Source organism: Labeo rohita, chromosome 10 (assembly GCF_022985175.1).
Source record: "Labeo rohita strain BAU-BD-2019 chromosome 10, IGBB_LRoh.1.0, whole genome shotgun sequence".
Classification (NCBI taxonomy): Eukaryota; Metazoa; Chordata; class Actinopteri; order Cypriniformes; family Cyprinidae; genus Labeo; species Labeo rohita.
In genome coordinates, this window is record NC_066878.1 from 4,777,443 (window position 1) to 4,803,802 (window position 26,360).

A 26,360-nucleotide genomic window follows, 5' to 3' on the forward strand; every position below is an offset into this window, starting at 1 on the left:
TGAATGAGACTCTGACGGGACCGCAGAAGGAAAACAGAGGGATAAAAAGAGCGAGAGAGTGGGCAATCCACCTTCTCGTCCACCTCCTCTTTGATCTAACCCTAGAGCGCCCTTTAACGTTCTCATCTGACTGATCTTCACCCCTGAAGAGGCTTTCTCCACCCCTTTTTACACACACACATATTCTTGACTCTACAAGAGACTGCAGACCCCTCACTTTATATCCATTCCAGACACAAACAAGCTATTACTTCACCTATAAAACCAGACCTGTTGTTTTTGACGCGTTAAAATGTTCCGTCGTGACATCAGCGTGGTTAATCAGCTGTCTGCCGACACAATTTCTCAATCAAGATTGCCTAATTAAACATCCAGGGTCCAGATGGCCACATAAATATGCGTAAATATCATGTCTGTGGCGTGATAATGAAACGCCATTATCATGCCAGAAGACAGCGTCCTTAAAAGCAGTGTGTGTATTCTCTGACAGTAAAGCTGTCAGATCTCACTAACGCTGTCATTAGAGGCATTAGACAGGGAGACAACCTGCTAGAAACCCTCAACGCCTCAAACCCCGGGCCTCGTTTCACACAAACACACACAACCATCTGTTAGTAGCCTATACTGGCAGCCCCAAACCCCCCTCAGGCCTTTGAGAGGGACATCAGAGCGGACTCCACGGGGGCTGCATTAGGGATCAAAGCGACGGGGAAGGGGACAGACTTTATGGAGGACATGGGTCAGACAGCTACAGAGGTGGGGTCGCCACTGGGCCAGAGCCACTGAGTTTTCTCGTACTTGTACACGCTGGATGGGGGGGGCAATAATAGGGTTTGGTCTGGTTGTGTGCTGGTCTTAAAAAGAGCTGCTGAAGTTTCTGAAACACATTTGCTTATTACTTGTGAGGTTTTTTTTTTTTTACTTTAACTTTTTAACTTTTTTTAATGATTTAAAAAATATACATTCACTCAAATCACATAAATAAAATAAAATAAAATAAAATAAAATAAAATGGTTTGGTCTGGTTGTGTACTGGACCTTACTTTTTACTTTTTTTTTTTTTTTTTTTTTTCTTTCACATTCATATTTATATATATTCACATTATTCACATTAATAATAATAAAAAAATAATACTATAAAATAAAATAAAATAAAATAAAATAATCGGGTTTGGTCTGGTTGTGTTCTGGTCTTAAAAAGACTTTACTTTTACTTTTTTTAAACATTTTTTATGATTTCATAAATATTAATGTATATACATTCACATAAAGTAAAATAAAATAAAATAAAATAAAATAAAATAAATCGGGTCAGGTTTCATCTATACATACAGATTTATACATACAGATTTATATAAATTCAAATAAAATAAAATAAAATAAAATAAAATAAAACAAAATGAATCGGGTCAGGTCGGGTTTGATCCATACATACAGATTTATATACATTAAAATAAAATAAAATAAAATAAAAAAAAAATAAATCGGGTTGGGTTTGATCTGATTGTGGACTGGTCTTAAAAGACCTGGTGAAGTTTCTAAAAACACATTTGCACATTTAAAAAAATTTATAAAAATTAAAATAAAATAAAAAATAAAATAAAATAAAATAAAATAAAATAAAATAAAGGGTTTGGTCTGGTTGTGTACTTGTCTTAAAAAGACTCATCTTACTTTTTTTAAAACTTTTTTTATGATTTTATAAATATAGATTTATATACATTCACCTAAATCACATAAATAATAAAATAAAAGAAAAGAAAATTAAAAATCGAATAAAAAAAAAAACAATAAAATAAAAAAAAAATAAAAATAATTCAAAAATCTGCTTAAAAACGATTTTTGAGAAAAGGGTGTACACAGTTTTATGGATTTTATGAATGTAGATGAATACTGCTTAACAGCAAATAAAAGTAGTACTGATAATAGAAAATAAATACATTAAATTAATAATAATAATTCCAGAAATAACATAATGAACATATACAAATGGATACATATTCTTCAGCATTGTGCTATAATATAAATGGACAAAACAACATGTTATTCAGAATACAAGTGATTGACAGTAAGGCCTTTGATTTTCACAGCTGTCATTTTAAGTAAAGACGGTGTATCACATTCCATCCTGCAGACTGCAAGACTCTCAATCTAAAGAATCTCAAAATACTGAGATAATCCTAATCTAGGCATTCGGAAACCTACCGGCAAAGAGGCTCCACAAGGTCTTTGTCGAGAAAGTCATGGTCCCTCTTGACGGCAGATATTTCAATGGGAAACTGGGAATCTGCAGGCAGAGACAAAAAGCAGAGTGAATCAAGTGCATGTCATTTAATATTATTTTCTTACAAAGCCATATAAAGCAAATCAAAGTCATGAATTAAAATGGAAAGGGAAAAATAAACAAACAGAGATAACTGGATAAAACTCTTTCAGTTCGTGCATCCAGACAACTAGAGGTTCTGCAGAGGATCACACAGATCCACAGCAGCTGTGGCGTAATTCTTACAAATCGAATGCAATCTCTGGCAGACGCTCCTTCACTGATTACATTATACACAGCAGACTGGCTCTGAAACTGGACCAGAGGTTATCGCACAACTCCCTCGATCCGACTCAAACAAATGCAAACAATTAGCAAAAAGGAGGAAAGTCGTGCACTAAGGTGTTTTCCCAGTGGAATCTGGGAGTTCTTTATTTATGTCATAATGGCATAATGACCTCACGAGGCCAAACAGAGCGTCTTTCATTTTATGATTTTCTCATGAGAGCCGAGCTCTGCATTTTACACGGAATTAAATATAGAATTGTTGACATTTTAGCGCTCATTGACGTAAAGCATCATAAGGAGGAGTCAGGGGAACAGAGAGAGAGAATCAGAGAGAATAGCATCCTCTCGACCCCTCTGCTGGCCTGGGCGGAAGACTGAGGCAAAGGCCTGTATTTTCCCGGCAGTGATAATGAAGACTTTTTCCCATGACCTCTTCCTCCCTTTGGATAGAAACTCTAGCCTGCAAATAGCTTGCCGCGGCCCTAAAATGACCAGAAAAGATAAAGAGAGGGAGGAAAAAAATGTGCTGACAAATGGAGCACACAGCTGTGTAAATGCGGTTTTTATTCCATATGTCTGAGACGGAAAATAAAGAATAATTAAGCTCACTTGGCTTCTGTCCGGCCAGCTGAGGAGGGATGGGATAGGTGTGATCTCAAACTCAAAGCAACAGTCAACTCTTCTCTCTCTTTCTCTTTCGTCCTACCGCATTCCTGATTTTTTACCGTCACTTAACCTCACAGCTGCAACCACACTGCCGACATTTGTTGAGGCCAACGAATCAACAAGCGATTCTTTGACATCTGTGTGTATGTTTATAGATATGAATCCCATTTCTTACCCTCATAAAGTTGGGCATACTGTGGGAATCCCGCCGCCCTCAGCCAGTCACATGCCTCCTTTGCCTCGATTTCTGAAAACAAACAATGATGTGAATTTTCAATTTTTGATTTGACTGTTATTAATACGCATTACATGTGTTACAATGTAATTAACGCACATATGCAATATAATGTATTTAATGACATCTGAAGTGTACACTACCAGTCAAAATTTTTTTATGTTTTTTTTAAAGGTCTCCTCTGCTCACCAAGCCTGCAGTTATTTGATCTAAAGGAAAGCAAAAACAGTAACATTTTAAAATAATTTTACTATTTAAAATAACTGTGCTCTATTTAAATATATTTTAAAATATAATTTATTCCTGTGATTTCAATTTTTTAGAATCATTACTCCAGTCACATGATCCTTCAGAAATCATTCTAATATTCTGATTTGCTGCTCAAAAAACATTTATTATTATTATTATTATTATTATTATGTTGGAAACAGCTGAGTAGAATTTTTTCCGAGTTTTTTTATGAATAGAAAATTTAGAAGAACAGCATTTATCTGAAATAGAAATCTTCAGTAACATTATAAATGTCTTTATCATCACTTTTGATCAATTTCAAGCATCCTTGCTAAATAAAAGTATTCATTTCTAAAATTTCTTTCCAGAAAAAAAAAAAAAAGAAATTATACTTCAAGCTTTTGAAACGTATAGTGTATAATGTTACAAAAGCTTTTTATTTCAGATAAATACTGTTCTTTGGATCTTTCTATTCATCAAATAATCCTGAAAACATTTACTCAACTGTTTTAAATATTGAAAAGAAGACGAAAAGCAAATCAGCATATTAGAATGATTTCTGAAGGATCATGTGACACTGATGACTGGAGTAATGATGCTGAAAATTCAGCTTTGATCACAGGAATAAATTACATCTTAAAATATATTTAAATAGAAAACAGTTATTTTAAAAATATTTCAGAATTGTACTGTTTTTGCTGTACTTTGGACCAAATAATTGCAGGCTTGGTAAGCAGAAAAGACCTTTAGAAAACATTAAAAATCTTACTGTTCAAAAACGTTTGAATATATATATATGAAGAGTTCAGATGCAAAACCAGCTAAAAGCCATCTCGGTCAAAAATGAGATAATGATACTGGGTGAATGCTTTCGACACATTATATGTCCATCAAATACTTTTTCTTCAAACTCGCTAAAATACCAGCCTCAGCCCAATCAGAAGTACCGGTACTTGCATAGAAACCTATACATCTGAGCCTGATAAAAATGCATTTTTTAAAGAAAGACGTCAGATGGATTTAGCTGGTTTTGCATCTGAACTCTTCATATATATATATATATATATATATATATATATATATATATATATACATGGGTGTTGTTTAACTAAAGTTGAGACAAGCAAAGATTGTGTGTTTTTTCTCTTTCTGTTTTGTCTGGATCCATTTACACCACATTTCATTGAGAAATATCCACAAGAGATGAAATAAGAGTGTAAAAACAAAGCGTTTCTCAAAATAAGCAATCATAAAAGTGGACGGGTCAGGAAATGACCTCACCACAGTCTGACAATTATATCCTTTTCTTACAGGATTCTCCACATACTTGTGCTAAATTACACATTTGCTGAACAGAAACCACTCAGAGTCTGCAGAAACCTCCTTCTGGACACAACACCGAACGCGTGATACATACAGCGTTCTCAAACTAATGTGAGAAAAAACTCTTAACAGTTGTTCTTACACTTACTGGTCGTTCTCATCACTTCGTCATGTAGAAGAAACATTTGTGTCTCTCAGAACCAAGCATCCCTTTTTCCTCCAAAATCTGGTTCATACACTCCAGTTGTGTCCACGGTTGCTTCAGATAGCTGTCCCCTGCTCCTCCTCTGTCCCTTTCTTCTGTTCTCTCTCGATCGCTCTACTCTAGAACATCCTCCCTATGGCTGATGTGCTCATCCTCTCAGTTTCTAGGCCTGCCTTCATCCTGTTCCTCAGTCTCTCTCCTTGTGCCTTCTTAAGCAAACTCCATAACACCCTAGCAACTGCCTTGCAAACCTTTAAAAAACACACAGTACACCTTAGCACTCATATAGAAACAACCTGGCAACCACCCACAACATTCTAACAACAAAGAGGCAATGAGCAAACACCACTCACACTTTCTTAAAAATATAGATATAGTGGAGAGTGACAGGAAATTACTGGAAGAGAGAGGAGGGATAGTTGAATAAAGTCATTATTTTTGTTGTCTTTGAACATAAAAAGTATTCTTATGGCTTTATAAAATTAAGGTTGTACCACTGATGTCACATGGACTATTTTAATGATGTCCTTACTACCTTTCTGGGCCTTGAACATGTCAGTTGCGTTTCTGTCTGTGCAGGGTCAGAAAGCTCTCAGATTTCATCAAAAATATCTTAATTTGTGTTCCAAAGATGAAAGGAGGTCGTACGCATTTGGAACAACATGGGTGAGTCATTAATGACAGAATTTTTATTTTTTGGTGAACTGCCCCTTTAAGTGGTCAATAATAAGCTCTGAAAAGCTCATAATTCTCTCTCTATGTGTTCCTTCATTCAGCTGAGCTGATGAAAGATGTTGTCCATGTGTGTTACTGAGTATAGCTGGCAGATAATGCCAACATTAACTGACAGAAGCTGTTCTGCTAACTACCATTTCAACATGACTTATTCAAAGAAAACAAAAACTAGGAACAAAATCTGTTTTGAAACATGTGGATGTGTCATCAAACACATTGGTAAAAGAACAATATGTTGATGCCGAAATCCCTTTCTGCTGTTTTTTATTCTTTTTGTTTCTGATCTGACACTGTCATTCCTCAGTTCGGCCCGTTCCTGGCAGCAGGACAGGAATTCCTCACACTTTGGTCTGCAGCGCAATCCCCAGTGATTAGCTCTCCCCTGAGGGGTATGAATTACTGATTTACAATAATACCACTGACAAACACCAAGTCCAAGTCTGAGAGACGCAAATTCCCTTCACAGCACACTCATGTGTCATATAAATGTCATTTCCTCTGCTCCTCTAAAGTATGCACTAAAGGGACACACATTATGGAAAATAAGACTGTTCTTGCTCTTTGAACAGTTATTACTATGTAAACACATTCTAACTTTCACAAAGCATAGCTCATTTGTAAAACAGCTCATTGAGAAATCAGTACGGTTATGAAGCCACGACTTTGAGCATACTGGCCACGTACACACTGCAGCTGAATTCGGTGGTCAGTTCACGTTTTACCCCTTAATCGCATTCTGTACACACATGATTCACTAAAATACGGGAGTGGCAACTGCATTAACTCCAGAAAAATACAGATAGTGTCAACCGCATTTACAGAAATTCTACGCAGTGTGTACGGAACTGAACTGAAAAACGGCCATGTACACACTGCAATTTTCAGGAGTGACAAACGCATTTATTGTTCCATGTGTGTACAGAACAGCAGTCACTCCCCGTTTGTAACTGCAGCAACATTTTGGCGTGAATAAGAATTTGGCTGCTTGGTATCTGCCATTTTTTGGCTAAAGACTCTCTTTGACGCTGATAGACGTGCTGATTTTTACTCAGGAAGCTGCTTTAGAAAGCGGTGTCTTGCAGTGTTGCCATGTCCTCTTATTTACACAAGCTTTTATGTTGTTTGGTCTTAGCTCATAAAGCTAGGCATTTTATGGAGTTAACAAAGTGGTCTGTTGCGGATATGAGATAAATGATTTTTTGGTGTTTTCTATGAAGATTTGGCAACACTGACACTTTACCACAGCGATCATGAGTGCAACTAGCCCCATGTCACAATGTGCTAATATTAAGACTTCTTTCACTGTTGTTTTCTTGCATCTCACATACAGATGAAGACTAATGCACACATTTTTAATTTTCGAACAACTAGTTGTTCAGTTCAGTTTCGTATACACTACGTAGACTTTCTGTAAATGTGGTTGCCACTACCTGTATTTTTCAGGAGTTAATGCGGTTGGTAAATGTGGTTGTCACTCCTATTTGGCACTATTTCAATGAATTATGTGTGTACAGAATGCGATCAAGGAGAAAAAGGTGAACTAACAACCGAATTTATCTCCAGTGTGTACGTGGCCAACTAGTTGTTAATGACGTATTTAAACATGCATCATAAATGTGTCTTCGTCTTTATGTGACATGCAAGAAAATAACAATGAAAGAAGTCTTAAAAGACTATAAGCGCTTTAAATATGAGGACAAGGCAACACTGCAAGACAGCGCTCTCTAAAGCAGCGCATCTATCAGCGGTAGTTTAGTTAAAATCAAGGGACAAAAAGAGTCTTATCCAAAAAAATGGCAGACACCAAACGGCTAAATTCTTAATCACACCCACAAGACGCCAAATTGATGCTATGGTTACAAATGCGGGAGTGACTGCTGTTCCATACACACAAAATGATAATTTACGTGACTTACGAAAATGTAAATAAAATTGTCACTCCTGAAACTTGCAGTGTGTACGTGGCCTTTAACATATGAATGCCTACGTAAAGTAACTAAATCGATGTGGAAAAAGTACATCTTTACCACTTAAATTAAATGAAAGTTACACATACTAATTCCTTGTATGTTACATATTACCACCAAAAAGCAGTGTTCATTACTAGTTCAGCATGCTTAGCGTTCAGAATCACACTCACACATGGAAGCAATTAGAGAAAGACACGACGGGGCCTTTTTACAGTGCAAACATTGCTATCAAGAAACGGTGCTCAGTGGGGGCAGCCAAGCATGCTGTCACAGGCAGGAAAAGCCCCCCGTGTCACCGCTGTGGATATTTCTTCTGTTTTAATGGTTTGTTTGTTTGTTCGCATAGACAGAGTTAAATAAATCTTTGGGCTTTTAGATCGCACAAGGAGTTGATTATCAAATGACAGGTCCATGCAAGCGACGGAGGAATTTAATGTGAAATGGTGTGTAATTAGCAGTTATTATTAGCATGCATAAAACATTAGATTACATGAGTATTTGTGATGTTCTTAAACATCTACTGAGGTTTGGTAATAAAATTGTGAATTTTGATGATGTTATACTGGTGATGAACATTATATCAAGTCAACATGAAGTCAAAATGACCTTTTTAATACATGTCCGTTATAATATTTAGAAAAATTAATCAGTGACACTATAGAAAAAAAATGTCATCTTACATCAAAATATTATATAATATCTTATGTCTCCAAAAATGACTCCAAAAATGTCTCCAAAAATGACTTTCTTTTCAGCCGGCATCACCAACAATTCACATTTGTCTGCAGTTTACACCAAAATATACAACCGTTAAAAGGTTTAGGGTGTCAACTCAACCAGAGGTCCTCAGCTAATATTTTTTCTTAAGAAAGATAAACATGTATAGTGTTGAAAGCCAAAATATTAAATGTCATGGATGAATATTTACTGAGTAATCAACTATTTTGTAGAGGGGGTCAAAAATGGCAATTTTCACATGAGAATCAAGCCAAATTAAAATGTCTTTAAGAAAGATGGCAGCATCATGTTATTTTTACACAGAGATTGGTAGGTCTGCTAGTAAAATCAGTTGACTTCAGCCATCTTTGTTCCATTATGTGCCAGTAATGACCATTCAAAAACAGCACTTTTCAAGTTATTTTCTCCAAAGTTTGCATGCCTGTAACTCAAGATATCTTCAATGCCCTTTTAAATATTGGGTCTTAACAAACTTTCCTTTTAGCATCATCATTTTTAAGGCCCTACGTAGTTCGGTTCCAAAGATATTGGAATTTCAATATTGCTCCAAGACTAAATCATTAAATTGTACATATTTTCAGTGGTCAAAAACCAAATGTGGGTCACTTTGCAAAAATATGATACTTCCTTTCTTTTAAAGAGGAATGTCTGAAGAACAAATAATGTTGAAACCAGAGATGTACATTAAATATATAAAATCGTTATATTATAATTTAAATTAAAAAAGTTAAAATGTACACTTGGTTAACCTCAACAACAACAACAAAACCCTGCACTGTTCTAAGATCAGTAGTAACATGGCTTCTAATGAAGCCCTCAAATGAAGCCCAACCACTGGGCTTGTTTTGCAGAACATTAAAGAGACTCTGGGACCTTCTAAAGCTCAGAGGGGATTCTGGGTAGGCCTGAGTCCAAGGCATGGGAATAAAGAACTGCTGTGAAGTCATGGGTTTAATTAACACATTCCGCTAATATCTAATGTCCCCCGCCAACAACCAAAACACAAAAGGTCCCCAAAACAATAAACCCTGACACAACCTAAGGCAAAGCAGCATGCAGAATATGAGTCAGCCAAAGTCTCACACTCAACACAAACAGCCTGATAAAAAATGTCACACAAACAAACACACGGCGATCACCTCTGCATAGTGTTACGCTGCTATGGCATCTAATCCCAGCAGTCAGGACACGCAGCCCCTCGTGACCCAGGCATTCCTGATCACCTCGACGTGACAACAGGCAGTGCGCCATGAGAGAGAGCAGCAGGCACGGATGCCATGCAGAGCCTGGATGCCACGGGGCGTGGGGCACAATCAAAGGCATTCTTGTTTTGATTGAGCAGGCAAGACCTCTGATTATATAAGAACACAGGTCTTGTGTCCTTAAAAGTCACCTCGGCCCACAAATGACTCTCTCAGCTTTTTACATTCCTTCTGTTTTTTCTTGCTCTTTTAGTTCTGCTTTTATTCCTGCTTTAAAGTCAAAGTCAAAAAGGCCAACTTGGAGCCAAAAATGAGAACATTTCATGTGTATTTTCTTTTTAAAGTAACCAGGACACTGTGTTGCAAAAAACTATGTTGTTTTATTGTATTGAAAGTGAAAAGGTGGAAACTGTAAGCAGAACGTTTTGTTAAGGACGATGACCAATGTGACTTTTGTATTAATACCATAATTCAGCAGTTGATATCAGTTTCAGTATCAGTTTCACAATTTCAATGCCACAGTAAAGCATAAAGCATGCTACTGAACACAATCCTGTATTTAAAAAGTTATTAATATAGCAAAATCAATCAAGTAAAACATGCAGCCTTAGGGCCCATTCACACCTGGGATGATAACTATAAATTTTTAATGATCGTTACAAGTCCACACCAACTATAACGATAATGACACATCGACACATTTTGACTTTATTAAAGCATTATATTTCTGCAGATATTTAGTAAACATTCTAAGTTTACATACTTATTTCTCTGAAAAACAATGCTATAGTCAGTTATTCTATTTTGAAAAGTATGTTCCGTATCAGAATGTTTGTCTGTGTTGCGTTCTGTGTGATTCCCACTGCCAATAGTATTTCGGAACCACGTGTAGCCAGTTGGCGGTTATATCACAGCGTATTGCAGCCATGGAAGCCAGCAAACAAACTGGATCAGAGATCACAGTGTGTACTTGACCTAAGTTTGACCTAACAAAGTATCCATCTAAAAACTCTATGACAGAGGCATATTAAAATGCGGAACAATCAACTCATCAGCTTGCAGTGTAAGGCTTGTCACCTTTCAGTGTCAACTGACCCTTTGCAGGGAGCTTGATTGACAGGTGATCTGACCAATCATAATGCCGATATCCACTATTTTGTCTGACAAACAAACCAAACAGGAGAGTAGATTAAAGAAGTTTACTCACCACCCTTGTCATCCAAGATGTCCATGTTTTTTTCTCTTCAGTCGTAAAGAAATTACGTTTTTTGCCACAAACATTTCTCCATATAGTCGTGCCTGCAAGTTTGAACTTCCAAAATGCAGTTTAAATGCAGCTTCAAAGGGTTTCCAAATGATCCCAGCCAAGAAGGGCCTTATCTAGCGAAATGATCAGTTATTTTCTAAGAAAACTGACACTTTATATACTTTTTTTTTTATCTCAAATGCTCATCTTGTCTAGCTCTGCGTGAGCTCTGTGCATTCCGGTTCAGTACAGTTTAGGGTGTGTCAAAAAACTCCCATCTCATTTTCTCCTCCTACTTCAAAATCACCCTACATCACGGCAGAAGTACTGACCCAGTGTTTACAAAGTGAACACACAAAGAGGGTCAAACATCCTTCACAAAAAAAGGTAAAACAGCTATTTTAAAGTTTGAGAAAAAAATGTTTTCAACATACCATAACTGTATTGAACTGGAATGGACAGAGTTCACGCAGAGCTAACCAAGACAAGCATTTGAGGTTAAAAAGTAAATAAATTGTCAATTTTTTTTTAAAATAACCAATCGTTTTGCTAGATAAGACCCTTCTTCCTCAACTGGGATCGTTAAGAGCCCTTCATTTAAACTGCATTTTGGAAGTTCAAACTCATGGGCACCTTTGAAGTCCACTATATGGAGAACTTTCCTGAAATGTTTTCTTCAAAAAACAATTTCTTCTCAACTGAAGAAAGAAAGACATGAACATTTTGGATGACAAGGGGGTGAGTAAATTATCTGTAAATTTTTGTTCTTGAAGTGAACTTCTCCTTTAACTTCAGTGGACTTAAACTTGAAAATGGTGTGTACTGACATCTTTCTGCCGTTGAAATAAAACACCTTCTGATGTTAATTTATTTTATTCCGTGCTTTAACTAGTAAATATAAAAAGATGATCGGTTCACGTGCCTCCTGAACTGAGGCGCTACAGTGATCTGTCATTACACATTACTGTCGGAGCATTTTTAGGGTGTGCTCAAACTTGTCATAATTGGTTTGATTAAAACGAACTCTGGTGCGATTGCTCTGTTAGTGTAGTTCATTTAAGTAAGTGTGAACGCTGCCAAAAAGACGGGCCTCGGTCTGCTTCCAAATGAACTCTGGTGCAGTTTGTATGAAATATAAACGCAACATGGACCAAATACTTCTAAACAACTACGCTTAAAGCAGAGCTGAGCAGACCGATCAGTGAATGGGTTTTTGATGTCATACACCCGCAGTGCCACTTTAAGTCAAACGCACCTTTTTTCTTTTGTTTGGAGTGTTCGGTGAGTTCCGTCACGAAATATACGTCATTCAACCAGACCAATCAGGTTGTGAACAGCCTTTAGGTTCACTTTCAAAAATGTCAGTGTGAACACTAAGCGGACCAGGACCAAATGTATCATTTTCCTCTTTGGTCCAGACCAAATGAACCAAACGAACCGACCTACAAGTGTGAACACACCTTTAGTTTCCTCTTTGTTCCGCAATGTATTTTTCACTGAATGATATCATGATGTGTGGCGTGAGAGCGGCATGGCTTGTCAGACATAGCAGCAGTAACCAAGAAGGAAGAAGAACCTTCTTTCACCACAAAGAACCTTTTGTGAAACAGAAAGGTTCTTCAGATGTTAAAGGTTCTTTATGGAACCAGTTAGACAATAAAGGTTCTTTACGATGCCATAGAAGAACCTTTTTTGTCTAAATGGTTCCATAAAGAACCTTTAACATCTGAAGAACCTTTCTGTTTCACAGAAGTTTCTTTGCGGTGAAAGAAGGTTCTTCAGATCAGAAAAAGGTAAGAAAGACATGATTCTTTAAAGAACCTTTGACTGAATGGTTCTTTTGTGGAACCAAAAAGGGTTCTTCTATGGCATCGCTGTGAAGAACCTTTTAAAGCACCTTTATTTTCTCCTAACCTTTTTATTAGCGTTACATATTTTTACAGCAGTCTCTTTTTATCACTCAGTAATCAGAAAATACTGTCAACAACCAGAAAATTAACCAAAAAAAAAAAAAAAAACCTTTGGAATATGGATATCAATAAAACTGGAAAGATTGGTGTAAGTGCTACTTAAGTGGAGATTTCTGGCTCAGTGCATGAGGTAAAATAGCCTTTAAAAACATGAAGTGTAGCTGAAATCTCAAATGCCTAATTTGGATGTTTTCTTGTCACTAGTCTGAAGAACAACATGATATGCATGTCGTGTCTTGCCTTAACTTAAATGCTCAAACACACATATTTAGGCCATGCAAAGTGTGCAATCTCAATCTTTGTGATGCTGTTCAGCTATAAGATATGATGAATGCGAGTACTACAGCACATTCAAAGCTGTATCTGAATCACAAATGTTTAACAGTAATCTCATTAGGCCATGTAATAACAGAGCAGTCCTGCTGTGCTCTTAAGAGCTCTGAAACATCCACACCTGTACACCACAGACATCAGTCCACACTGCCAATGGAAAAACACTTGCATTACTCTCACAAACACTTCATGGATTCATAGTACAAATGTTCAATCACAATCCACAACAGAGTTAAACCAACAGCTCTAGAGCAGTTTAGTTTACACTCAACATGAATTGCAACACATTTCACTTCATAATGTGATATATTCCTTAATTAAACGTTCATGATATTAAAATACTCAAAAAGCTACTGCTCAATTATTAGTTGTGTCAATGAGAGGCAAGTTGTGTTTGCATATCTGTGCTTTGGTGTCTACGAGTGTGTGTTTTAAACAAATGTGAACTTGACTCTCAGACCACCAAGGCAGTAAAACTATGATCCTTTTTGAGCTTTGTAATGCACACTCTCCCACAAACATTCAGCCCGTGTCTACTCTTCATCTCGATTATTTCTACCACAACACACACTCATACACACACATACATCCCTTCCATGGGTTTTCTCCAGACAGTTCCTGTATTGCTCATCAGAGCATGCACATTTAATACAACACACACACACACACACACAAATACTTATGGACCAGTGCCATTTTCCCACACATGCTAAAGTGATTTAACATCCATCCTCTGGGATCATAAGGAAGTTTCTTGTTTAACTAAACATGACTCTGAAATTCCTTCAGTATGGTCCGCCATAAGAAAGAAAAATCACAAAGGAAGTCCTTAAACATCTCAGTTTTTTCTCCTAAGCAGAAATGAGTTCAGATGGTAAGCAAATGGATACTTTTACTTAAGCATTAGATTTTGCTCCTGGGAAAAAAACCCAAGTGATTTTAAAAGAAACATCAGAGACAAAGTCAATGCTTAAAGCATAAAACATAACTGAGACCTAAGAGCATGATTTCAAAACAGAGTTAAAAAAAAACAACTTAACAAAACAAATGTTTAACTTAGCTCAGTATGACTTTTTTTTTTTAACTTTAATTTTACGCTATTTTAAAATGACCAAATGACATGCAGCATATCATAAAGTTAAAAAATGAGCCATTCGGGCTTCAGAGTAATTTGAAAATACAGATTCTGGTACCTCTAGGCATCGGCAGACGGCTGTGGTTATGGGTAAGATCTTAAAACCATAGTGGAGTTTCCCATCAGACACTCTGATTTATTCTGTCTGTCTTTTAGAAGAGCTGTTCCTCTCCGCCACTGACTTTAGCTGTATGTTTCGCTTTCTCTGCACTTCACCTCCTGACTGTAACGCTTATGTGCCAGTCCCTCTTCCGCCCTCCCCTCCAGTTCTCGAAACAGCTGGAGTATGTACAGTCTTCAGCCCCCCGTCCCCCTCCTCACCCATAAGCATGTGAGAAAATGAGCATGTGCTGCTACCTTCAGGGCACCATCGATCATATGCACACACACACACTCACAGCTGGAGATGCAACCTGTCGGAATGCCTGTTCCCAGACAATAACAAAATTTGGTAGAGTGCTAAAACAAATCTCTCTCTCTCTACATAATACTATATAAAACTATATAATTATTATAGTGATAAAATAAAATCCAAATGAGTATTATGACGCATGCATGTGGTGCTGCTGACAAAGAAAGAAAAGAAATTGGTTTATAAATTTGCTATTTTTGTTTTCTCTGCACACAAAAAGTATTCTTTTAACTTCATAAGATTATGGCTGAACCACTGATGTAACATGGACTATTTTAAAAATGTCCTTACTACCTTTCTGAGCCATGATCATGGTAATTACACTAAGAAAGCTTTTGGATTTCATCAAAAACTATCTTTATTTGTGTTTCCGAAGATGAACGAAGGTCTTACTGGTTTGGAATGACATGAGGGTGAGTGATTAACAACAGAATTTAATTACTGGGTGACTACCTCTTTAAAATATATATAGCTGCCTTTATATTTAAGGGATTCCTTCACAAGAGCATGATGATATTTGAGGATCCTTGCCATCCAAAAGTTTGTGAACCCCCACGTTAAAGAACTGTTTTATAGTCTGTTATTGTCTTTTCCTGTCTTTCTTGCGCAGTCGAGCGGTGAAACGATAGGAGGAGGAATAACACTGGAGAAGAATGGTTCACAAAAGAATAACAACGGAGGAGAAAGAAAGCTGCTGTGTGTGTGAGAGAGAGAGATACCAGAGGGTCAAGTGTGGGCTAAGTGGCTCTGGGCACACTCCCCAGAGTCCTCACACATTCTCTTCTGGGAACACGACGAGGGTGCACGTGTGAGGCTGTGTGTGTGATGGGAAGAAAGACAGCAGTGGCAGACAGAGGAATGCAGGAATCGTATGGCATGAGAGAATCAACAGTCAGAACTGAAAGAATAACTATATAAACAGCAGGCTACTTTTAATTGGACAACTGCTAAAATTGCAGTTGATAGATTTTATGCTTTTGTGAGAAAATTGTGAGCAATGCAAAACATGCCACAATACTATGGAGATGCTAAGGTGTATATTTATGGGATTATTTATGGGTCCGTGCTTCCAGTTCAGAGAGCAACTGTCCATCAAAAGCTCATTAGCCAATCAGAGTAGATCGCTGTTAAGCCCGCCCCCACGAGAGGTTTGTGCCAAAGCAGCAAACGAAAATTTGTGAAGCGTAAGCGAAAGTTGTGGCAACGCATTCAGAATCCATGATTCGCGAAAACGATTCTTTGAAAATCATTAACAAAGAATGAAGCATATTTGAAGAGCATGTTAAATTTGTGCGACTGAGTTCATTTTTTCATTTTCATTGTGTTTTTCTTCTTTTGCAGTGGCATATTTTTGATCGTTTCTTGGAAAGTTACGTTCAGTTTTATAAAGTTACGTTCATTCTTATTGGCACAAAAATTATCCCATATATATTTATTACATGTGTTATGTGGTTGCAAGGGTGTTCTGTTTGGTTACTAGGCAGCTGCAATTAAGTTTTGGGTGTTACTAACTGACCCATTAAATAAATTCAGGTTTTTATGTCTCTCTAGATAAGCCAGGGAAAATTATCTATCCAATCGCACAAGCTGCACGATTTCAGGTATCAGTCGTGTCTACTGAACCAATGGTAAGAACAAATAATGTGTGAAATTATAATACTTATGAGTTAGTTCAAACAGTTTAAGTAATAGCATTAATAAACACCACTAGTAATGTGACCCTAGACCACAAAACCAGTCATAAGGGTAAATTTTTTAAAACTGAGATTCATAAATCATTTGAAAGCTGAATAAATGAGCTTTCCATTAATGTTAGTATAGGGCAATATTTGGCGGAGATACAACTATTTGAAAATCTGATGCAAAAAAATCTAAATATTGAGAAAATCGCCTTTAAAGTTGTCCAAATAAAGTTCGTAGCAATTCATATTACTAATCAAAAATTCAGTTTTGATACATTTACGGTAGGAAATTTACAAAATATCTTCATGAAACATGATCTTTACTTAATATCCTAATGATTTTTGGCATAAAATAAATAATTTTGACCTGAACAATGTATTTTTGGCTATTGCTACAAATATACCAGTGCTACTTATGACTGGTTTTGTGGTCCAGGTCACAAATAATATTTTCTATGATTCACATGCATGACTATACCGCTTTTAAGCAACAGAGGGCAACCATGAGCAAGGCAGAAACTTCAGGGTGCTAGCCCACTGAAACCATCTAAAATAAGAAATAAACTGGACAGCTTAGTATCGCCCTATCTTATTAAAACAAACTCCATAAATGCAAATATTAAAAAAGTTAATATACACACAAATAATGCATACACTCTCAGTAAAACAGGTACAAAGCTGTCATTTCAGCAGTACCCTGTCTAAAGGTTAGTATAATAATATGTACAAGGTACAAGGGTGTACCTTCTGAAAAAAAATACAGACTTCAGTGACAGCTTTTGTACATTTTTTAGTGAGAGTGCAGGACCACCATAGTGTTTGATTATGCCTTGGTTCTTCATGATGCTTTTCACACAATTCAATAATTCTGAATCATCTTAATTTTCCATCTTTCTAGAGCTTGCAAATCACTCATCAACAGCATTCTACACACTATCTTCTACACACTTTTCTGCACTTTTTCTGCAAATTAGCCTTCATTCTGACTTTGCTTTATAATCAAATGCATACGTTAAGGAATAGTTCACCCAAAAATAAAATTCTGTCATTAATTACTCACCCTCATGTCGTTCCAAACCATAAGGCTTTTACACTGTCCTTACTACCTTCCTGGGCCTTGAACGTGTCAGTTGTGTTGCTGTCTATGCCGGGTCAGAAAGCTCTCGGATTTCATCAAAAATATCTTAATTCGTGTTTAAGATGAATGAAGGTCTTACAGGTTTGGAGTGACATGAGGGTGAGTAATTAATGACAGAATTTTCACTTTGGGGTGAACTATCTTTTTAAGAAACTATTCAAGTTTTAAAATCTTTGATCTACATTAATAGAACGTTCAGCATTCAAAATCTGTTTGCCAATGATGATGTTGTACAATGCGATGATGTCATAATGGCCTGGGTCCATTCTCTCTGTAACCCATTCCTCTGACATTCTTCTCCTTCTTTGGATCATTTTACTACAAAATGCTGCCTTGCAATTTATTGCAATACCTTCAGGAAATTCCATTCAAATCTAGTTTAAACTACCACCACCACTCTCTCAACCACAGTATGTTATTCCAAAAAATAGCATAGATAGTTCCCACCTTCAGTCTGTCCTTGTTTTGATAAATGCTTAGCTCTATGGACAGGAGATGATTGTTGGGTGAACTGAATCACTGGCCCACTGAAGCCCAACCCTATCCCCCTAACTGATGTTGAGCAACCGCACGCATGCCACAGCAGCTCATGATCTGACAAATGCACATATTCAGCATCCAGGAATCCACCGTGGATACTAAGAAACAAGAGTTAGATAAGGGCACCGATCATGACCCATTTCAAACATATTTGTATAATTCTAACAATTATTTGCTTACTGCGTGTAAGAAATGAGGCAAAAATGTACTGAGGAAAAATAAATAGACTTAGAACTTATTTTGTATTTGGCAGTTTACCTTATAAAGACACAACCTACGTGCAGTCAGGAATCTCTAAGGTATGCTGTAAGTGGGAGAGGACTGCTTTTAGGTGAAAAGTATTTTGCTTTCCGATACAAAAATAATATGAAAGCCCTTGGCAGGCTTGTACGTAACTGTCACAGCTGCAAACCACAAATTAATGAACAATTCTCTGAAAAATGACAATTCTGGTATAGTTGTTGCTCATATTGTTGTTCCAGACTTGATTTGTGATTTTCTTTCGTAGAATACAAAAGACAATATATTGGTCGGGAGATGACACTTATGTGCTGGTTCTTTTGATGAATTAAAAATGAATGACTTATTTGAGCCGAATGATGAATACTTCAAAAAGGCCAGGCTGAATCAGTCTGAAGCACTGCCCTGTATAATTTATAGCACAAGTAGAGAGAGCTTCTGAAGTAGAATCAACTCAAATTGAAAGCATGTGAATAAGAACAGAGAGTGATTGAGAACCGGAATTAAATCTGATTCAAATCAAATAAACAGTATGTGAATAGAAATCAAATCAAATAGAAAGCGTGTGAAGTGGAATCAAATCAAACTGAGAGCTTGTGAATAAGAATAAAGTGTGATTGAGGATCAGAATAAATTCAGATTCCAATCAAATAGACAGCATGTGAACTGAAAATAAATCAAATTGAGAGCTTGTAAATAAGAACAGAGAGTGATTGAGAACCGGAATTAAATCTAATTCAAATCAAACAGCATGTGAATAGAAATCAAATCAAATAGAGAGCTTGTGAATTGGAACCAAATCAAACTGAGAGCTTGTGAATAAGAACAGAGTGATTGAGGTTTAGAATAAATTCAGATTCCAATCAAACAGATAGCATGTGAACTGAAATCAAATCAAATAGAGAGCTTGTGAATAAGAATAGAGAGTAACTGAGAACCGGAATTAAATCTCATTCCAATCAAATAAACAGCATGTGAACTGGAATCAAATCAAATAGAGAGCTTGTGAAGTGGAATCAAATCAAATTGAGAGCTTGTGAACAAGAATAGAGAGTGAGAACCGGAATCAAATCAGATTCAAATCAAATAGACAGCATGTGAATTTAATTCAAATCAAAAAGAGATTGTGAAGTGGAATCAAATCAAATTGAGAGCTTGTGGATAAGAATAGAGAGTGACTGAGAACCAGACTCAATTCAGATTAAAATCAAATAGACAGCATGTAAATTGAAATCAAATCAGTGAGCTTGTGAAGTGGAATCAAATTAAACTGAGAGCTTTTGAATAAGAATAGAGCGTGACAGAATTAGAATCAATTCAGATTCTAATAGAGAGCTTGTGAAGTGGAATCATATTCAAATAAACGAGCCTGTAAATAAAATTCAAATCAAATAGAGACCTTGTGAATCAGAACAGAAACTGATATATTTTGACCTCTCTCTGACAAAAAAAAAAATATTTATGCTGTACTGAAGCAAGGTCAAGACACATAATTAAATGGACTGAAATTAAGATAAGATCATATTTCGATCCGCTTTTAGTCCACATTTAGCTCAAACCATTTCACAGTGGCAGAGCTGCTTTATCAAAATGCTGCGGATGACAGGCACCAGGCCCAGTTTTTGATGGAATGGGGTATTCTTGGACCCGACTCACAGTACAGCTGCTAACACTTAGTCTGCAGTCAGGAAAAAGAAGGTCAGGTTAAGATTTGAGACACAGTCAGAGAGAATCTAAAAAAAAACTGAAAGCTGAATTTCCTGCACTTTTGGGTCTCGCCATTTAAGAAATGAAACAACTGTCAAATAAATGAAAAACTCCCATGCAGTAGCCCTCAGTGCAGTGGGGGTCAAACTATCTCATTAAGTGTGGGATATAAATCACTTTAAATAATTTTGTCTCAGCAGATGGAGGTGAATATATCCTTCAGTATGATATGCATCCACATGCCACAGTCATGACTGGACAAGCCTGAGATTTCACCACAGCTCTGCAGCCGTCCAGACCTCCACGAGCCAGATGACAGAATAACCAGCATGCAGTCCAAACATTCCTGCAGCCGTGTGAGCGAGAGAAAGTGTGTGTACGTGAGCAGATTCCAACCCAAACTAAAGCTGCCACAGACTGCATTTTTATTGACCTCTAAAGCATTTCACTGTCAAAACAAAGCTAAACATCAGTAGTATTATTGCAAACATATTTAACAAATCACGTTTGTACGTTTACATATGCTTCTCAGTACTTAACGAACAGACAAACCAAAACAAACCACCTAGCTAGACTTCCAAGAACGCAAAACACTGGTTAACCTTTTGAAACAAGTACTGCACATACAGACATACACCCGTCATGTGTTGTGCCATCATACGCTTGAAGTATAAAAGGGTTATTCATTAATAAGGCTGCCGATTTGTGGATAATACTTCAGATTTGGACAGGATGTTCTCTAGTGCTAGAAACACAAAGACTCTTTACATCCAGAAAACACAAGCAAACTTTGTCTCATAGCCTGTATTATCACTGAAAACAGAAGATCGGCTTAACACGTCAAAGCTGAGAGCAAAGTGCTTCATATTCACATAAACAAGAGCACAAAATAAAACAGCCACATTTTTTAACTTTTAATAACGTCTCTGCATTATGTTTGGCTTGAAGGTATCATAAAGTTCACTGACATTTCAAAATCAAGCATCATATGGAAACACTTTAATATCTCAGTTTTTTCACTAGACACTTTTGCTCACATATGAGTTTCAGAAATCTTAACCATGTCTCAAACTGTGCTCAATTTGCTAATATACCAATCAAAAGTCACAGATTTCCATATGAACTCGCATTATCATGTTCTCCAATTCAATCTATGACTTTATATTTTTCGTTTTCTAATTGTATTGCCCATAATGTTAAATTAAGAGAAGAATCTAAGAGGAAATGCTGATATAGTATGAACCGTTACCCAAAGCACCACTCATACCTTGGGATATCCTCTTCAAGAGCTGTTGCCTTGCGATGATACGGGCCAGGCGAAGTCCAGAACGCCTGCGGTGGCTGTCCAGTCTGAGGTATATGTCTTGAGTCTCTAGAGTCATGCTTCCAAAACACTCACTGTCCATGGACTCATCTATGAGGTCAGTCAACACTGCGTCCATCTCTCCACTGTCCACAGATACTCAAAACTGCTTCCTCAAACTCCCTTAACTTTCACACACAGTCAAATATGCACTGAAATACATATACTCACTGAACACTCACAAATATGCGGATCCAAACACACCTAGGCATGAAGTCAGTTCTGATCAGAGTGCACACTTTCATCTGCACCACCCACTTAATGGTCGTGTGACCGTGAGAGGAGCCAATAGGGATGGGAGGGTAAAAAAGCACCGTGCGGCCAACTGAACGTCAGCCAAAAACCTGCTTCAGAGTGATTTTAGAGTGTGTTTCTCAAGTACAGTCTGGGTATGTGTGTGTATGTAGGCGTATCAGCCAAAGAAAAGAGAAATGAATGGTGCCCCTGGGGGAAACACCATCCAACATATCTTACGCTAGAAAAGAAATCTTAAAAGTGAACTGCAGTGGGAAAGAGAGAGATTTTACAGCTGTCAGAAAGAGAAGCAATATCCTCAGAGATCTCAATGACATCTGCTAAATATTTCAAATCAGAATCGTCGAGAATAATATGCATAGCAAAATCAAAGAAACAATACAGATTGTGGTAGCTAAGCATGATAAGTTCAAAATAAGGTTTAAGTCAAGACACCACGACTACTCACATTTGGTTGGACTTGGGTGATTGTTAGGGATCAATAAAATGAATGATTGTATTACACTACCAGTCAAAAGTTTTTGAACAGTAAGGTTTTTTAATGTTTTTTTTTTAAAGAATTCCCTTCTGCTCACCAAGTCTGCATTTATTTGATCTCAAATATTGTCTTGTAATATTGTGAAATATTTTTACTCTTTAAACCAACTGCTTAATATATTTTAAAATGTAATTTATTCTCGTGATCAAAGCTAAATTTTCAGATTTGCTGTTCAAGAAACATTTATTATTATTACTATTATTATTATTATTATTGTTATTATTTTTTGAGTTTTTCAGGATTCTTTGATGAATAGAAAGATCCAAAAGGAATATTAAATGATGTAACACAAACTTTTGTAACACATATACATATATATACACCATCATTCAGAAGTTAGGAGTCAGTATTTTTATTTTTTTTGGGAAAAAAATTATAGAAATTAATACTTTTATTTTCCAAAGATGCTTAAAATTGATCAAACATTATGATAAAGACATTTATAATGCTACAAAAGATTTCTATTTCAGATAAATGCTGTTCTTCTGAACTTTCTACGCATCAAAGAAACCTGAAAAATTCTAAAAAATTAAATTATGAAAGAAAATGTCAACATAATAATAATAAATGTGTTTTGAGCAGCAAATCAGGAGGATCATTTCACAGGAGTAAATTACATTTTAAAATACATTCAAATAGAAAACAGTTATATTAAATAATAAAAAAATATTTCAAAATGTAATTCTTTTTGCTGTACTTTGGATCAAATAAATCTAGGCTTGGTGAGCAGAAGAGACTTCTTTAAAAAAAAAGCTTTAAAAATCTTACTGTTCAAAAACTTTTCGTGTATATAATGATTTTTGACAACTGTAAAAATTTAAATATACTTTATATTTATTTAGAATAAAAATCACTCTGCAAAATAAACTGTGAAAAAGTAAAAAGTAATAAAAGTTTTAAAAAACGTTAAATATCCTGTAAATTATTATACAGGATAAGATTATTTCTGAATATGTGCAGATCTGCTGAAAAACACAAAAACTTAAAAAAAAAAATTCATTATGTTCTGTAACTATTGTTCATAAATCATAGACAAAAAAGATCTAATTATTTACAGTTTAAGCTAAAATAATCAGGCATATTATTCAATACTTACACAATAATTAGTCAAAATTGTCTTTCAAATACAATGTTAAATGTAAATTACTCAATAAAATAAAATAAAACAATAATAAAATAAAATATTGTTTAGAAGTACTAAAAAGGCTCAGAAAACACTTTGTTCTTGTGAACTCCAAACTGAGAAGGCACACAGCACCATGTCAAGCATGGAGAAACCAAACCAACAGTTCAAGACCTGACCAAACATTTCTACTGAACCGTGAAAACTCAGAGAAAAAAATATGGCACATTTCTTTTGTATGCTGGCAACCTGTAGATTTTCCCACCTTGAGTATTTAAAGCATGCATGGACAAGCCTGGAAAGACACTGTTGAAGCATGAGGAGAACCTGAAGATGACTGCCATCTGGTGGCCATGTAATGCAAAGGCATTCATAATTCACTCAGTTCAGCTGAGGACTTCCTTCAGGCGGCATAACTGCTGGAGAATTCAGCCCAGCCAAGACACCTACATAAGGGCTGTGCCAAAATTACCTAAACATGAACTTGATCCATGAAAACAAACCCGTGTCATTACGGGCATTCGCTTACGAGCTATATCCAGCGCGGGTCAACCAGAGGTGAATTGTTCATGGTGCTTACACACTGCTTACAGTAATCCCACATGTTTAATCAGTAACAAGAGTCCAAAAATTCAATATCCACTAAAATCCACTAATATATATGTGATTTATATATATGCGATGTTTACCCAAAGGATAAAAGGTAAGAGTGCTGGAGCAGAAATGAATCCTTGGGCTGAGAAGAGTAGAATGAGGTTAGTGGGTTGAAGGAGAGAGAGGAGTGTCTGTACTGCATTCAGGAGTCAAGATTGCTTTTAAATGAACTTTTCCTGTCATTTCCTCACTTAAAGCCACAAAGGAGTCCACAGAGCCTTGCCATTCATGTTAAAATGGGCTAAATTTTACTAAAATTACTTTATTCCCTAAGGCGTACAAAGAAAGATTCTCAAGCACAATATAGGTCACTAAAATATTCTAATGCACCATTCACATGCCCCTTTAGACTTTTGAACTAAGTGGATTTTAAATGCAATTTTCAAAAAAGGTACCCATTATCACTCATTACATCATTCATGTAATTCAGCATCCTTAGGATGCTCAAAACTTGAAAGACTTCTTTAATGTGGACCAAAACTGCTCTTTTCAATACAACAAAACCGCATGATCGCTGGATGTCAAGTTCAGTTTTAATTTTGCTTATTTCTGAAATATTTTGCTATATTTTCAGCATTTTAACCTGCGATTCCCATCACCCTGAACAAATTAATATACTCTTACAATATTATACTCTTAACTATTTAAATTGATGTGTAAAAAAGCTCAGGTGAAAAAAAACGACTTTAAAGATTGAAATTTCCTAAATGATATAGATAAAACACTGGCGTAAAACGAGTTTATGAGCACGTACAACAAACAGAAACATTTAAATGCCTGAAATCCACAAAAACAATACGCCACAACATGCACTTTTGAGAGTGTTATTTTTTTTTTTTTTTTAAATAGGTGAAAAACGTGACATGGATCTAGTTTTTGTGCAGGAATGCAGCGCATTTAATCGAGTTGAGAGGCAGCAGACATCAGCTAATGACATTACAGCAAACTGCGGCTTCAAGCGCACAACAGACCAGTGGAGCGCAATGTCAATGTTGATTTTAATTATTTATAGACAGCACAGGCATTCATCACATGCAAGCTTATTAAAAACCCATCTCAATCATGAGGACACAAAATGACCATGACCTAAAATCTTGACCTTCCCGAGACCCGTATGGCAGTGGTTACAGTATATCGTTAAATAGACGATGCATTGTTGTTTATTTCTAAAAGTTAATTCGTGTTCTGCCACTGACCTGCCAGACGCTTCTCCCGTATATTTCTCCATAGTAAATCCCAGGCTTTCGACGTGGAGTCGCGCAGCTGCTCGCTGATTGACCGCCGAAGCTGCAGTTTGCTGGACTTTCGCCTCGTTGTCATCGTGAACGGTGACACATATCAGCGCCGCGCCCGAGTTTCCTCTGAGGGGACCGTTATCCGTTATCCGCCGCTGGCTCGCTCGCTCGCCCGGGTCGGTCGGACTCGCTCTGGTGCCGCAGTTGTCGTCACTCCACCTGATACGCGGCGCTGCGTCACCTTGCAGCAGGAGAACAGCGAAGCGTGTTTATATTTCGCTCCGATGCAAGGCTGAATTGGACGTAGAATCCAGTCGGATGGGTCTCATGCTCTCTGAGGGTTTCCCGCGCCTCTAATCAGCGCAGTATGACAGCGGGAACAGCTGTGTGAACTTTCCAGCACTAATGCAATGCAGAGGCGCATGGTACCCTCACTACAACACCGCTCTCTCTCTCTCTCTCTCTCTCTCTCTCTCTCTCACACACACACACACACACACACGTCTGGTTTATTATCTTTGTGGGGACTCTCCATAGGTGCAATGGTTTTTATACTCTCCACACTGTATTTTCTATCCCCTTACCCTAACCCTACCCCTAAACCTAACCCTTACAGAAAACTTTATGCATTTTTGCTTTCTCAAAAAGCTCATTCTGTATGATTTATAAGCTTTTGTACCCATGGGGACCTCAATTTAGGTCCCCACGGTGACACTAGTCCCCATGAGTCTGTGTGTATTCAGGTTTAGGTCCCCACAAGGATATAAAAACAAGTCCACACACACACGCGCACACACGATGCAGAGGAAATTGACATCTGAAATTGATCTCTCTTGAAATCGGGAAGTTCACAAATAATATTTGCATCATATTATATATAATAAGAGGGCTTGGGGCTAGTTGTCAAATTCTACCTGATTTTTCAATTAGTAT

The 26,360-nt window shown here is 36.8% G+C and overlaps 1 protein-coding gene across 6 annotated transcripts in view; it reads right to left on the reverse strand.

The window, feature by feature from the left end:
- Positions 1–25,874, reverse strand: part of stard13a (StAR-related lipid transfer (START) domain containing 13a) — a 39,921-nt gene extending 14,047 nt beyond the window's left edge. The window contains exons 1-3 of one of the 6 annotated variants that reach the window (XM_051121313.1): positions 25,389–25,874; positions 3,393–3,464; positions 2,206–2,287 (exon numbers count right to left, since the gene is read on the reverse strand). In XM_051121313.1, the coding sequence (XP_050977270.1) occupies positions 2,206–2,287; positions 3,393–3,464; positions 25,389–25,512 (278 nt within the window). In that variant the 5' untranslated portion in view covers positions 25,513–25,874. Of the gene's footprint in view, positions 1–2,205; positions 2,288–3,392; positions 3,465–3,595; positions 3,615–5,148; positions 5,571–14,598; positions 14,765–21,526; positions 21,888–25,388 lie in introns of those variants that run through there. The other 5 variants (XM_051121312.1, XM_051121316.1, XM_051121315.1 and 2 more) reach the window with 5 other exon arrangements.
- Between the last annotated feature and the right edge of the window lie 486 nt (positions 25,875–26,360).